A 16,410-nucleotide genomic window follows, 5' to 3' on the forward strand; every position below is an offset into this window, starting at 1 on the left:
AAATAAAATTTGAATACAGATCGTTTAACCATCCTGAAAAAAGAACCATGTTAAGTTTAATGACATTAGGATAATATGATATACTGTACCATATTTACGACGGACAGCCGGACGCCGGACATTTGTATACCATACTACGTCCAATCAAATGTTTACGGGCGTATGAAAATATTGTTGGCTATTGCCTTTAGAAATTTCCTCGGAGTTCAGTATTTTTGTGATGTTACTTTTTGTTTGATAGAATACGTGCTACGTGGAGGTAATATAAACTTTGTTCTTTTTTTAAAGTTGTATCATTGTTGATATTAGCGTAATACCATTATTTATCTAACATAAATAAATTGAATAAATTGTTCAGTAATGAAGTTTACTTCTTCGTGTAAAATATTCAATATCAGTTTTAAAATAGCATTGTTGGTTTTCTGTGCTGTAATAAATTGACAGGAAATCGGATCCGGACTAAATCATGGTTTATGAAGGATAATGATATATTTGCCACTGGACGTTAAGCAATCAAAAATCAATCAATACATAGGACATAGTCTTGGTATATAGCTGGCATTTAAGGTATAGCGCCTTCCCCATATCAAAAATGATAATTGACATGCATTATATTATTGTGAGGAAATAAATTTTACTTTATTTTTGGTAAAATGGACAATCCATAATTTGAGAATATTTTACATTAAAGCGACTTTGAACTAAAGTTGTAAAGAATTGATTAAATTCATTTAGCAAATATACTTAATAAAGTTAGTTACGTTATAACGGTCACTATAGATAAATGTTGTTTAAAGGTCAATATTACATGTCAAGCCTCAAGCTAAGTCAAACACTTTACAAGTTTGTTATGCAACTTTTCTTCGGTCAAATCGAGTACACAGATAAATCAATTGATATATGGATTGAACCTTATCCAGTTACGAATTATTGAATAATACATCAAACAAAATATGTGATGTCCATGTATATTAAATAGCGGTCAGTTGGGTGTTTCCAACAACAAAAATGTGAGGAGAAAAGAAGGAAATTTATTAAGAAATTATTATAAGCTATAACAAAAGTATTAAACAAATAACTTACATGGGCCTCAGTTTATTGCTAACGAAAGTACTATATAAACCTGTTTCGCCCAACACTAGGCACTTCGGTGTTGCGGCAGATTAAAATATAGAAATAGTCTTACCTCTGATCTCATTGAGAAGTGTTGCCTTTCTTTATTCAAAAAATAATTGGTCACTGATTGTAAATTGTATATCAAAATTATCAATAATACTGTTTAAAGCATCTCTGTTATAACCTAGCACAGCATATTGCTCAACTGTACTAATAATTGTTTTTTTTTAATTAATTTTACATATTCAGAATCTTGAAGGAGAGAGTTGTTGAATTTCCAGAGGCCTCTGCCTTTTATAAACTCATTTATCTTTAAAGTCAAAATTACTGGTGAATGGTCAGATCTGTAGCTATTGCCAATGTTTATATCACATATGTCATCTATAAGGCTTTCAGAGATCAAAAAGAAATCTAACCGTGAAAAATCACTACTTAACATAAAGATTCAGCACCCAATTATTTTTCACATGTTATTTCATCATTCCCCTACTTAATAATTCCTTGATTAAATATCAAAAGATAAATTGGGAAAATGTTAAAAAAAATCAAGTTAAACACTGTTCACACTAGGGACAACGAAAACCAAAGGACAATAACTGTGTCTTATGACCATCTGCAAACGTGATGTGCTTTGCTGCACCATTTCGATTGATAATGTGTAATTTTTTGTATGGGTCCCATACTGCAGACTTACACTCGAGATGTGGTCCAACTAAAGTATTGTATTGTATTGCATTTATATGTTGTGGACCCAATTCATATTATCCATTAGTTCCATCCAAGTTATGGATAATGATGAACAGTTTTCTAGTAACTGTTCAATATGATATAATTGTGAACAATAGTGCTGCATTTTTGGTTTTGGGGAGTGAGTATGTGTATGTTATTGTAAATCATTTATTTTATATTAGTCATAATCACTTGTTTTTAAATGTATTTGGTTTATTATTCATCCTTTATTAGTATTGACAACGTTGTGCGCGCAAGTATAAAGGAAAATGATTGGACGATAGCGTTGTATAAATCAATTCATCAACTATTAAGCAGAGAAGTGATTTAGGGTGAGTCAAACTTAATTGTTATTTTCCATTGTCCGGTAAACACAAACAAGTATGTTTGCATATATTGGTATATATAGTTAGAGCTTAGGTTTTCTTGTATGTATTGCATTGTTCTTCCACAAGGAAAATGTAAAAAAAAAAACGAAAATATTCCATTTTATCATTTAATTTTTTATTTTTGTTTATGCGATCTGGTAGCCATAGACTTTTGTAGTTTTCATGTTCATGAGCTTTTAGTCAGAACTGACATTAAAAGAATGATATTTTTCAACAGACTAAGTTGACAGATTGCTTATAATATTGTCATGGAGTCATTTTAGACCTCATTTATAAAATTTAGTTTTCAGCAAAAAGGCAAAAGTTTAAGATATTTTATTTATTTAAAGTCCATTTCGAAGCTGCAGTATTAATTAAAAGTATTTTTGTTTTATAATCGTTCATTATTGTTGAAGGAAATCATTTTCATATTCTCGATATATTTAAGATAAGAATTTCAAATCTAACAGATATTTATTTTGGCATTTGTTACTTTAGATTTTCTCTTTGTTAGGCTTTATTTTTATCAATTTAAGATGTTTTAGCGACAAGCTAAGTGGACACAATCAGACATGTTTTTTCCTAATTCCATTGTCCGGTAAACACAAACAAGTTGTTGTGTAAACAACCTATGTCTAGGTAACCTGGTCAATTAGGGTGCTTTGTCCTGTCCAGCAAAGACCTTTCTACGCCCCTTTTTACCCCAAAATATCAGGGTAACTAAGATAGCTTGATTGTTTAACGAATCTGATTGGTCAAACCTGAAACAGTAACGCAAAATCGAACAAGTGAATTTCGGTCCCTAAAGTGGCATTATCGAATGCGCTTTAGAAGATATAACATCTAAAACCAACTTCACTGTGTTTGTTATAACTGTTTTCAGGTGAGTCAAGTATTTTTATTTATTATTTTATTTAATTGCATCATGAAACTTCGTTAAGTTTCATTTCCATTTTTTTTTAGTAAAGTTGATTTCTCGATCAGTGTAAATAGATGTATATATGTTAAAAAAAAAAAGGTTGGTTTATTCTTCACAAACTTTCTGTACTCAAGGGTATTTTTAAACGCGTTATAGAATTAAGTTTTACGCTCGCATGTTGGAAATGATAATTTTGACTTATCGCTTGTTCATACTTAATACAATTTAAGGTCAGTTCCGCAAGGATAAGATATTGATTATTTTAATAAACGCGTTATGCGTAATTTTCACATGTGTAGGTTAATTTAATAAGAAATTAGTTATCGTAAACTATTCTTGTCGTTTAGTCCTATTTTATTATGAGTCATGAATTTTTGTTACAAAGCAAGCTCGTATATTTTAATAGCTAGTTTTCCCCAATTCATATTATATTGTTTCATATTTATATTATTTGCATATTCGCGATTAGTTTCGTAATGCTAAGTTTAGTCTCGATTTCGAATATTTCTCAACCAATGCTCATTGTCGGAATTGATTATATTTGGGTTGATAGGTTTATAGTTTAAGCTTTTACAAGCGCCATATATATGCTCTACCATGTTTATATTTCGAAAGATACCAGATCTCAATATGTTCTTACATATGTACATCCCCCTAGTCAAAATATTATATACTCATTAGTTTATGCTGTTCGGCACGTGCTTTATGCTCTGTTAGGTTCAAATAGTCGGTCTCGCATTATGCTCATATATTTAAGATTAGTCCGCATCTTGCTCATATATTTGAATGCTAAATAAGCTTTTATTTATAAGAAATATTATAAGCATACGTGTTCGTCAGTTTAAATTCATATGCTCATGCATTTACATAAAATTTGTATACTATAGATACTATTTGATCATTTATATGAATTATATGTTTCTATTATTTGTATTATATACTATTATATTGTGTAAAATATATTGAATTATCGAATGCGCTTTAGAAGATATAACATCTAAAACCAACTTCACTGTGTTTGTTATAACTGTTTTCAGGCCCTTACCCATACTCAATAGTCCGTAAGGTGTGCTGTTGGTTAAGTCCAACCATAACAGGCAAACATCAGTACATACAACCCAGCATCCGACAACTCAGATAACAGTCAGAAACTCAAGAGTTGTCATGGAGTCATTTTAGACCTCATTTTATATTTTGGTGAAAATTTAGTTTTCAGCAAAAAGGCAAAAGTTTAAGATATTTTATTTATTTAAAGTCCATTTCGAAGCTGCAGTATTAATTAAAAGTATTTTTGTTTTATAATCGTTCATTATTGTTGAAGGAAATCATTTTCATATTCTCGATATATTTAAGATAAGAATTTCAAATCTAACAGATATTTATTTTGGCATTTGTTACTTTAGATTTTCTCTTTGTTAGGCTTTATTTTTATCAATTTAAGATGTTTTAGCGACAAGCTAAGTGGACACAATCAGACATGTTTTTTTACTAATTCCATTGTCCGGTAAACACAAACAAGTTGTTGTGTAAACAACCTATGTCTAGGTAACCTGGTCAATTAGGGTGCTTTGTCCTGTCCAGCAAAGACCTTTCCACGCCCCTTTTTACCCCAAAATATCAGGGTAACTAAGATAGCTTGATTGTTTAACGAATCTGATTGGTCGAACCTGAAACAGTAACGCAAAATCGAACAAGTGAATTTCGGTCCCTAAAGTGGCATTATCGAATGCGCTTTAGAAGATATAACATCTAAAACCAACTTCACTGTGTTTGTTATAACTGTTTTCAGGTGAGTCAAGTATTTTTATTTATTATTTTACAAGATTGATCGTTTATATAAATATACAGCGTTAATTTCCATTGTATAACGAGAGCGTACATTTTAAATGAATAAAATGAATGAAAACTACGGTTCCTAGTTTGTGCATTGTGATAAAAAGTTCGTATGTATAATTACTTTCATTTGTTACTTACTCTGTCTTGTATTGTTCTCGTCGTACTATTGCAAATATTCAATTTCATGACTACATCAAGTGTTTCTATTAATATCACATGGTAAGGTTAGAAATTAATGGTAAACCCTAGTTTTAAGATCCGATTTTCGATTAACAGTGGTAAGGTAATCGTTGCAAAAAATCCTAATCAAACTTTTGTAAAAGACGTTTTAACTTTGAATTGTTGCGAGAGTTTATGTTCTATGTTGAAGGCACTTGCATATAGTGACCTGAAATACAAGTACTGTTCTATTGAGTTTAGATACATGTCTTCTGTTTCTGTCCCTGACCTATGTTTGCTGTATTCGGCATGTGTAGTGCATCATGCCATGAGACATTGATACGTTATGAAATTTCGTGCAGGACTGCTTTGTGGGGTTTTTTTTGGCATGGAACTCCTGACCAGACTATGACTTTTTGACTCTTGACCTATGCAGTGTGGGTGTATCATCATGATACAGTGTGTTCCTTTGTATATTACCCTGACCTAGAAGTATAATTCTAAATTGACCTTGCTTCTGAATATGTAGCATGAAGATGTATTGTCATAAGATGGTGAGTCTTGTGGCACAAAACTTTATATGATCTTGACCTTTGCCCTCATTGTACAACTTGTATATTCTGTTTGAAGTATATGGAGAATCGTCTGATTGCACTCATATCTAATATTTTTATATCTATATTAAATATTTAGATATATTTATATATTTTTAATTGTAAGATCTGTTTTATGTATTGGAGTTTGAACTAGTACACATTTTGTTAAGGGGCCATCTGAAGTCCGCCGCCGGGCGAGGGATTTTCTCACTTTGTTAAAAACCCATTGGTGACCTTTGACTGCTTCTTGCTTTTTTGTCATGTTACTGTCTCTTAAACACATTTCACATTTCCATTCTCAATTTTTGATATGAAGAATATTTTGATCAAATGAAAACTAAATCTTTTTATTGCTGTGAAAATTAGAAAAAATAACTGCTCTGCAAGTTGTGATAGATTGATAATTCAAAATGGTTCAATCATTTTACCTTGGATTTCATTTGATGGACATGTTGATATGGATAGTCTGTTTAAACATCTTTAAAATCACATGAAGGTATTCGCATATCAATAAACTGAACTCAGTGCGAAGAACCTTTAAAGTACACTTAGACAAAGAGCTCAATCTAGTGAAACACTTTTTTTATCCTGGTCACTGTCTGTTATCAAACTGCACCGCAATCCTGAAAAAAATATGCAAGTCAATTCTAATAGAAGTAGAAGCCAAAGGAAGTAAATAAACCGTTTACTGAAATAAATGTACAATATGTCTATGGGCCACAGATGCCCCTGCTTGTGAAAAGAAGACACAAGTAAACTCCACATATAGAAACAGGATTCACGTAATTTTGACTGGTAAGTGACCATAAGCATTGTGTATAAGTTTCAAAACATTTGGTTGAGGCAAACTAAAGTTAAAGAACAGAAACAACAGATTAAGCATGATCTTTCCTATCTTTAGTCTACGTGTTGATATCTGTATCATTAGTACTATAGTATCAACTTCTTATATCTAATAACTCTTGAACAGTAACACCACCCAATATCGAACTTGATAGAGCTGTGTTATGGGGTAATACGCATTACGTATAAGGTTTATAAAATTTGATTGAGTCAAACTTATTCAAAAGAACGAAAACGCAAATTCAGCATTTTCTATGTTTTAAAGGAACATGATAACTCTTGAACGGTAAAAGTGACGCTACCAAATTTCAAATTATTTTTTTTGTATGTGGAAATAACCATTGTCCCAGGTTAGGGAGATGGTGAAGACCCCGCTAACATGTTCAACCCCGCCCTATTTAGTATGCATGTGCCATCGTTTGAATTTCGTTTTATCGTGTTTTTTTCTATGTTGTGATGTTATAATAATGTTTCATCCGGCTGCAAATGTTTGCATCTGTCCTAAGTCAGGATTCTGATGTACAGTAGTTATCCTTTGTTTGTGAAATTTATACGTTTTTCTCATTTCTCGTTTTTTTATTTAGATTAGACCGTTGGTTTTCTCCATTGAATTGTTTTACACTAGTAGTTTTTGGGCCCTTTATAGCTTGTGGTTCGGTGAGATCCAAGGCTCCGTATGAAGGCCGTACATTGACCTATAATGGTTTACTTTTATAAATTGTTATTTGGATATAGAGATTTGTCTCATTGGCACTCATACAACATCTTCTATACCTATTTGCTCATTGTTGAAAGCCGTATGGTGACATATAGTTGTTAATTTCTGTGTTACCTGGTCTCTTGTGGAGAGTTCTTCTTTTGCGCTCATGCCACATGAGGTGAAGGGTGGGGATCCTGCTAGCATGTTTAATCCGCCGCATTCTGTTTGTATGTACCTGTCCCAAGTCAGAAGACTCTAATTCATGAATTGTCGTTTGTTTATGTGTTACATATTTGTTTTTGTTCATTTTTTGTACATAATTTGTCCGTTTCTTTTCTCGGTGCTTTTTATAACTGACTATGCGGTACGGACTTTGCTCATTGTCGAAGGCCGTAGGGTGACTTATAGCTTTTAATTTCTGTATCATTTAGTCTTTTGTGGAGTGTTCTTATTGGCACTCATGACACATCTTCTTTTTATTTTGTGTATAAGTTTTGTAGTATTTGATTGAGGCCACTAAAGTTAAACAACGGAACCCTTTATTTTGACGTTCGGGACGAACGGACTAGAGTAACTCCACAGTTTATGTTCCTTTTCTATGGTACCAACACAGAAGTTCTGACTAGTGTGATGGTGCTACTCATTCCACCAGCACTGTCATTAACACACACACACACACACACACACAATTTTATTATAAAAATATGCAATCTTCATTTTGATTTGATTCTTTTTGGCCTATAATGATTATATGCATGCCTTAATTTCACAAGTAGTATAAAATTTGACAAATTTATTGTACATATACATTTTTGTTATATTGTATAACTTATTTTCAATTAAACTTAAATTGATCATCACTTTCTTTTTATATGTCTTTTAAGATTCCGTTTTGAACAAAACGATTTGTTACATATTATATACTTCACACGTATTTCTATCAAATCTGATATAATTACAAAGCAACTATTAAATAAAATGCATTCGAACTTTAAATGTGCATTTAAATATATATGCAAGTCGTCAACTGGTGAAGTGGCTAGATGCATATATCGTTGGCCAATTGAACGACAGGTCTCCAAATTTTGTTGTTTTAAAACGTCTAGAAATATTAAAGGAAATAAATAAAAACAGAACGACTGAATTAAATAAAATAATGTTCGATATAATGAACCATTTCGATTTATTTTTAAAATCTAAACGATGCTTTATTTTTATCTAGTTTCCTAATCATTAGAATGAAAAAATAAATACCTTACAGCTTCTTTAACCGTCGATCCTGAAATGTTTAATGTTAGAAAACAATTTTAGCGTCTTTGACCTACTTTACCTTTTTATTCGGATACTTGTGGTTATCTTCTTCAAGTTCAACGGGAACATTAGAATAATCTAGAAAAGAACCCAGATGGAACCAGGAATTCGGGTTGCTATAACCAAACAACCCGGATGTTGAACCAGTTACCATGGTTTCGAACCAAAGAACCAAGGTTCAGAACCAAACAACCCAGATGGAACCAGGGTTTAGAACCAGAGTGCCCGGATAGAACCTTATTGCATTCGGAATTCTCATGACTTTTTATACCTTCAACGTATTTTCCAAATCATTTATTTATTTAGTATATTTATATATAATTTAATTGCATCATGAAACTTCGTTAAGTTTCATTTCCATTTTATTTTAGTAAAGTTGATTTCTCGATCAGTGTAAATAGATGTATATATGTTAAAAAAAAAAAGGTTGGTTTATTCTTCACAAACTTTCTGTACTCAAGGGTATTTTTAAACGCGTTATAGAATTAAGTTTTACGCTCGCATGTTGGAAATGATAATTTTGACTTATCGCTTGTTCATACTTAATACAATTTAAGGTCAGTTCCGCAAGGATAAGATATTGATTATTTTAATAAACGCGTTATGCGTAATTTTCACATGTGTAGGTTAATTTAATAAGAAATTATTTATCGTAAACTATTCTTGTCGTTTAGTCCTATTTTATTATGAGTCATGAATTTTTGTTACAAAGCAAGCTCGTATATTTTAATAGCTAGTTTTCCCCAATTCATATTATATTGTTTCATATTTATATTATTTGCATATTCGCGATTAGTTTCGTAATGCTAAGTTTAGTCTCGATTTCGAATATTTCTCAACCAATGCTCATTGTCGGAATTGATTATATTTGGGTTGATAGGTTTATAGTTTAAGCTTTTACAAGCGCCATATATATGCTCTACCATGTTTATATTTCGAAAGATACCAGATCTCAATATGTTCTTACATATGTACATCCCCCTAGTCAAAATATTATATACTCATTATTTTATGCTGTTCGGCACGTGCTTTATGCTCTGTTAGGTTCAAATAGTCGGTCTCGCATTATGCTCATAGATTTAAGATTAGTCCGCATCTTGCTCATATATTTAAGATTAGTCCGCATATTGCTCATATATTTGAATGCTAAATAAGCTTTTATTTATAAGAAATATTATAAGCAGACGTGTTCGTCAGTTTAAATGCATATGCTCATGCATTTACATAAAATTTGTATACTATAGATACTATTTGATCATTTATATGAATTATATGTTTCTATTATTTGTATTATATACTATTATATTGTGTAAAATATATATGATTATCGAATGCGCTTTAGAAGATATAACAAATAAAACCAACTTCACTGTGTTTGTTATAACTGTTTTCAGGCCCTTACCCATACTCAATAGTCCGTAAGGTGTGCTGTTGGTTAAGTACAACCATAACAGGCAAACGTCAGTACATACAACCCAGCATCCGACAACTCAGATAACAGTCAGAAACCCAACTCTGATAATATACCGCTTTCACTATCAACATCATGGTGTCATGCAAACACTGTTGCTGAAGCAGCTTTCGTAACAATAAATACCGGTTTTATTTCAAGTTTTTTTTACGAAATTCCAAGATATGCACAATAGGCAGTAAGGTGCATGTCTATCCGGTATGCAACAAGCATAAATTATATAATTTAAGTGTTTTATTTCGTATTTTTAAAACTCGTATCTTTATATTTTAAAGCATTTCATCTGACCAGAAGTGACAGTATACAATGATGCAGACTACCTTGGCATTATTCCTTGTGGTTGCTTGTGTCCATGCAGGTAAATAAGCTTTAATCTTAGGTTTTCAAAATCAATATGTATTATGATAAAGCTATGGATTGTAGGTTGTTATGTTTCAAACATTTTAGATGAAAGATATAGGAAGTGGGATTTGTTTGGCCATTTGCATTCTGTTTCATTTTTACGTTTGTATCTGGTTATCATTTAATATGTCATTTTCAACATATAGAATGCATATACAAAGAAATAAATGTTTGGTTTTTTTTATACATGGTTAATTGGTTTTCAATACAAACACACAGATATTGAATCACCTTTTGTATATGATATGCTGGTAATTATGAATGAATGAAAATATATTTTTGTTTACGTAATGATATATCGAATAATTTATTGTTTCTTGCAGTATCGTGGCCACATGGGAAATATACTTTAGTAAAGCCTAACTTAGGCTGTCCACCCGGATGGGCCGAAGGATGGCGATATCAGGACAACGAAGATAAGAATAACAAAAACGCATTGTCCAGTGGTCACCATTTTTCTGGTAATTGTTTATTGATTTACTAGAAATAATATTCATGAAATTAAAGTATGAAACATTACTTGATTATTAAGCATGGTAACTATGCATGGTTTTACTTTACTTCCAAATATCTATTCCTTGCATGTCTTTCTTACTTCAAAATTATATATACCAGAATTTAAATTTTGTACGCTGGAGTCATAAGTGACGCACGGATGAAATAAAGTAATGCAACACTTATATTCCTTTCCCGCTTTTTGCAATAATTTTTGTCCTTTTCTATTTTATCAGCTCATCCTTACCTGAATAAGTTTTGAATGTTAATTGTTTCGGCCTCGTGCATCACGAGAAGACATGTTTTGTCGAAATTGGCATGAAGTGCCAAAAAAAATGGTATCGTTGATATAATCACTGAAAGTATTCGCAACTCTTTTAATTTGAGTTGACTTCCATCACTTATATAACCTACATTTTAAGTGTAATTTCAAAATTACGATAAATCAGCTTACAGATTGCAAGTGCTGTAAAACAACGTCGTAGGAATAAAATAATATAATAAACAATTTTCCAACATGCTAAATGTTTAGTTATTATTTCTCTTTTTTCTAATGATCATTTTAGGAAGTTTTGGTAAGAACATAAAAACATATTACTGTTCAAAGATTAAAGAAGAGAAGGTTACAGATTGGACCACATGGAAAATAGTGCAATGGCCAAAAGGAACTTATTGCATCTTAAGGAAGGGAGGAAAGTGTCCCAAAGGTTTGTCTGTCTGCATGGGACAGGGGGATACGGAGAGAATTCTTTCTATTGAAATTCACTCAAAATGTTTTAACTAAGAAATGTTGCCGTTTCCAATGAAACAAGATCCACAGTATCACGGCATTATTAAGCTGCAAAGTTTATTAAATGATAAGCATTATTTTAGTTTCCATTTAAAAAAAAATATAAGACTGTGTCATTCAAATCCAAAAAATTCTATTCGGCGCAATTCTATCTTGGATGTAATTTTAGTACAAATACTTGTACATTTATTTTCGGTAAAGATGTCAGTAGAAAATATAAAAAAAGAAAAATTGCCATCAAAAATAAAATTTAGTGTTGAATAATGAAATATTTACAATTATTGTTAACCATAGTGAACCAGAAAGAATTGTCAATATTAAATATTCATGTTGAACGTATTTTCTTTAAAGCGTCTCTGGTTATTTGAAAATCTGTTCCTTAGAGTTCTTGCATTTATTTGTATTGCAATCCTGTCATATAATGTTGTCATTTTAACGGTATAATAAACTTTGTCATAAAAGTGGAATCAACCCACATTTAAAATGTCCCGTACAGAAATACATAAATAAATAATTTAATACATGTACTTCACTTTAATAGGTAAACTATAGAATTACAACAAACACTTATTAATCAATCTACAACAGAACACAAATACAACACCATAGAATTATCAATTGTGTGGCACACGAATGTATAAACACCGTAAATCGTGCCGTCACAGTTGAAATTCTAAAAATGGAATATAGATTTGAGATTAAGTTTGTAACGGTGCTATTTGACGTATTTCTTAACCAGTGGTCACCACTGCAATAATGTTGATATGTTATTGTGTTAGTAATGTTGTAATGATTTGTATATAAACGGCGGTTTTTCATCTAAATCAAACTGTGTAAAACCAATAAATCCGATGCATAGAGTAACTCTAAACTAAAATCATATAAATTAAATCGATGATTAATTATCTTTTCTCCTACCTACCTATAAAATAATACAAATAGAGCAAAAACCACAAACGATAAGACATAAAATAATATCAAACCAGAATTACAAAATGTAACATCGTAACTAAGTATTTGAATGTCTAATAGCAATGTGAGTGTATATACAAAATTTGGTCCTGGTATCTATGATGGTTTATTTACACTTAACAAAACAGTCATATACGGGAATAGCCACGCTCAGTTCTTAAAAGACCAGACGGCGTAAATGGTAATTCCCAATCTAAAACGTGGCTTTAAACTAGCTCTCAGTTACTGTGAGTGCTCTCAAATTTGTACTTATGTCTTTTTTTGTTTTTTTGTTTTTTTTTGTGTTCTTTATATCAATCTAATCATTTAGTTCATTTTCAACTGGTAGTTTGTTTATATGCTGTTCTGTTACACCACTGTTCAGGTAAGGTAAAGGGTTTGGCGCAAACAAACATGTACCTGTCGCATTGTCTATGTGCTTGTCCAAAGTCAGGAGCCTGAAATGCAGTGGTTGTCGTTTGTTGTTGTGTATTATATTTGTGTTCGTTTATTGGTTTATTGGTTTGTACATAAACTTATCATAGATGCCAGGATGGAAATTAAGTATTTGCGCCAGACGCGCGTTTCGTTTACAAAAGACTCATCAGTAACGCTCGAATCTAACCAAAAATTTTAAACGGCTTAATAAAATGCGAAGTTGAAGGGCACTGAGGACAAAAATCCCCAGTTACTTCTCTATTATGAATTGGTTTACAATCTACATTTCTTACACTTGTATAACTTACTATATACAGTATGGGTTTTGCTAACTTTTAAATGTCAGTCACACGGTGACATCATTCAATGTTCACGAAAAGTGCTGATAATTTAGGATTTATGCAATAACAATTTTAATATTTTTAATATTATTTAGGATTTGCAAACGGACATGTTCATTGGGATGACGAAGATTCTGGTAATGAAAATGCATTTGGTGGAACTTTGCCTGATGGAGATTATGGCAGAAATACAGATATACAATACTGTTGCAGGTAACATGACTAGAATGTGATGATCATATCATTTAAGTCAACGAGGTTTAAAGTTAACTTTGATTGGTTTCATGAAGCTAAAAATTGACTTATAATCAGTTAATGAAACAAAACATAACTGATTATAAGCCATTGAAGCAAAAAGTAAACTTAAAATGCGTCAATGAAGCTAGAAGATAACTCGTAATTAGTCAATAAAGCTCAAATAGATATAGGAAGATGTGGTATGAGTGCCAATGAGACAACTCTCCATCCAAATAACAATTTATAAAAGTAAACCATTATAGGTCTTCAACACGGAGCTCTGGCTCACACCGAATAACAAGCTATAAAGAGTTTACTTACATTATGTCAACGAAGTTAAGAGATAACTTAAGCTAAAAACTTACTGAAAATTTTTCCATGAAGCTAAAAGTTTACTTATAATTAGTCAAATACAAAATGTATATATGTCTTCAAATAAATATAGACATTTTATTGTCATATTGATATGCTTTTCTATTCATTCTCAGAACTGATAGATCGACTAATACTCCGATAGATCTTCCCACGTCTAAGCCATTCTATCTTGTGAAAAAATCAAGCGCTTGTCAGCAGGTTAAAGGAATGAATGTCAGCGAAGAATATATCAAGACTGATGACGAAGATAAAAATAACAAAAACAGCTGGTCTGGAAACTACCCATCTATTGCAACTGGCAGGAATATAGGGGTGTATTACTGCTATTATTCATAAACTCATGCAGCATATATTTATTTCTGACAGAATTTATTTCTCCTAACTTCTGCGTTCTTTATTTTTCATTTGTTTTAAAAAAAAAATAAAAATGCGAGTTCCATAGTTAAACTAACCTACACTGATTTGCTTATTTGAAAAGATGATGTGTATTAAAGTCATGCAGCGAATGTTATGTCTTAACTTCTTCTCTAGTCAATTTTGTTTTGTTGTCACGTAATTCAAATCAAGTTTACAGCCGTACAACTACACTTTATGCTGTGTGTATTATCCCATTTATTGTTTTCCCATATTCATTTTTATTTTATACCTCAACTTTTATATCTTTTATATTTATCGGAACTATCTGAGGTTTTGTTTTTTCCCTGCTTTTTGGTAAAAACAGATAAAATAAACGTTAAAAAGGACAACACAGCATAATATTACTAAATATGTACAGACAGAAAAAAAAATAACAGTTATGTTAAGTAATTTTGATCAAGCAATTGATTTGTGTACTTAGATATAGGAAGATGTGGTGTGAGTGCCAATGAGACAACTCTCCATCCACATAACAATTTAAAAAGTAAACCATTATAGGTTAAAGTACGGCCTTCAACACGGAGCCTTGGCTCACACCGAACAACAAGCTATAACGGGTCCCAAAATTACTAGCGTAAAACCATTCAAACGGGAAAACCAAGTTATTCATTTTAATTTATTTGAACGGTAATTTTGTGAATACTAGTACAGTGCACGTATTCTGCTTTTAGTCTTTGATATCAACAAATGATGATTATTAAAAACATAAAACTTTGTCGTAACCATTTGGTACTTAAATAGCAAGCATATTGAATAACTAAAGCCGGAGAGAACACATCAACTATAAGAGGAAAACAACAAAACAACAGAAACCTTGAGGTGCAACAAAACTACACGACAATGCAAACCTCACAGGAACGAACTATAAGATAACAACTGCCATTTTTCTTTCTTGATATAGAACATTTAAAACAAATATGGGTTAAACCTAGTTTGGTCGCTAGCCAAATCAACCTATTCCGATATAGAACCTATCTATGTATGCAGGACTACACTACTCCGAAAAAAATGTAGTAAATCTAACCTAATAATGATTGTACGATTAAGAAAGCAATCAAGCTAGACAAAGATCTTACCTTTATATACACGCTCAAGTCATTTTGCTATGATGGTGTATTTTAAATTGGAAAGATTCCTTGTGTACATTCAAATGTCATATTAGAAAAATCGGTTAAAAATTGAATAAAAAAAAAATTACTGCCAAAGATATTGGATCTGAAAATTTTCGTTAGCAAATTATCTGTACCAGCGATATTCGAACCCATGCTTATAGACATCTTACAGCACCGCCAGCTTTGTGACCAGCTCCATATACAACTCAATCCAGTAGGATAAATAAAAATATAGTTTCAGTTGGTTTAGTTATGTCTTTTCTTGTCAGCTTCATCTGGGCTTTTAACATAGTAAATAATGTATAGTAGAAAGTAGATTGTTCATCTTTCTTAAAATGAACTATTATATATATGTTTTTAATATTAATAGTTTATAAGATCAGAGTCTACGCTGGAAAAAGTTATCTAAATGGACTATTTACCGGATTTGTAATTACATAATCAACACGACGGGTGTCGCTTGTTGAGCAGGATCGTTTATCGGGAGCACCTCCTGTTTTGGTGGGACTCGTGTTGCTTAGTCCTTACTTTTCTACTTTTTGTCTTGTGTACTATTGTTTGTCTTTTTCTTTTTTAGCCATGGCGTTGTCGGTTTATTTTCGATCTATGAGTTTGACTGTCCTTTTGGTGTCTTTGTCCCCTCCTTTGATCTAGTAAACACCTTAAGTATTGTCTTTCTTAAAATGATTTTTCCTAACAATGATCTTCTATTGTTTGCCTTCAAATTATTGTTTGAAATAACACTTTTCAAACTATTAGATTATATCATTTTTTTTCTTTACCCTTAAAAAAAAGAACAGAGTT

The 16,410-nt window shown here is 31.5% G+C and overlaps 1 protein-coding gene across 3 annotated transcripts; it reads left to right on the forward strand.

Annotated features, from left to right (window-relative positions):
- Positions 1-2,067: 2,067 nt before the first annotated feature.
- On the forward strand, positions 2,068-14,583 carry LOC143080210 (uncharacterized). 3 transcript variants are annotated; one of them, XM_076255936.1, is made up of 6 exons: positions 2,068-2,177; positions 10,324-10,406; positions 10,774-10,911; positions 11,512-11,652; positions 13,561-13,678; positions 14,191-14,583. In XM_076255936.1, the coding sequence occupies exons 2-6, from the start codon at positions 10,355-10,357 to the stop codon at positions 14,411-14,413; spliced, it is 672 nt and encodes a 223-aa protein (XP_076112051.1). In that variant the 5' UTR covers positions 2,068-2,177; positions 10,324-10,354; the 3' UTR covers positions 14,414-14,583. The 3 variants fall into 3 exon arrangements, with proteins under 3 accessions (XP_076112051.1, XP_076112049.1, XP_076112050.1); XM_076255934.1 differs by lacking the exon at positions 2,068-2,177 and adding an exon at positions 4,468-4,921; XM_076255935.1 differs by lacking the exon at positions 2,068-2,177 and adding an exon at positions 9,885-9,971.
- Positions 14,584-16,410: the final 1,827 nt, after the last annotated feature.

This window comes from Mytilus galloprovincialis, chromosome 6 (assembly GCF_965363235.1).
Source record: "Mytilus galloprovincialis chromosome 6, xbMytGall1.hap1.1, whole genome shotgun sequence".
NCBI classification, from domain to species: domain Eukaryota; kingdom Metazoa; phylum Mollusca; class Bivalvia; order Mytilida; family Mytilidae; genus Mytilus; species Mytilus galloprovincialis.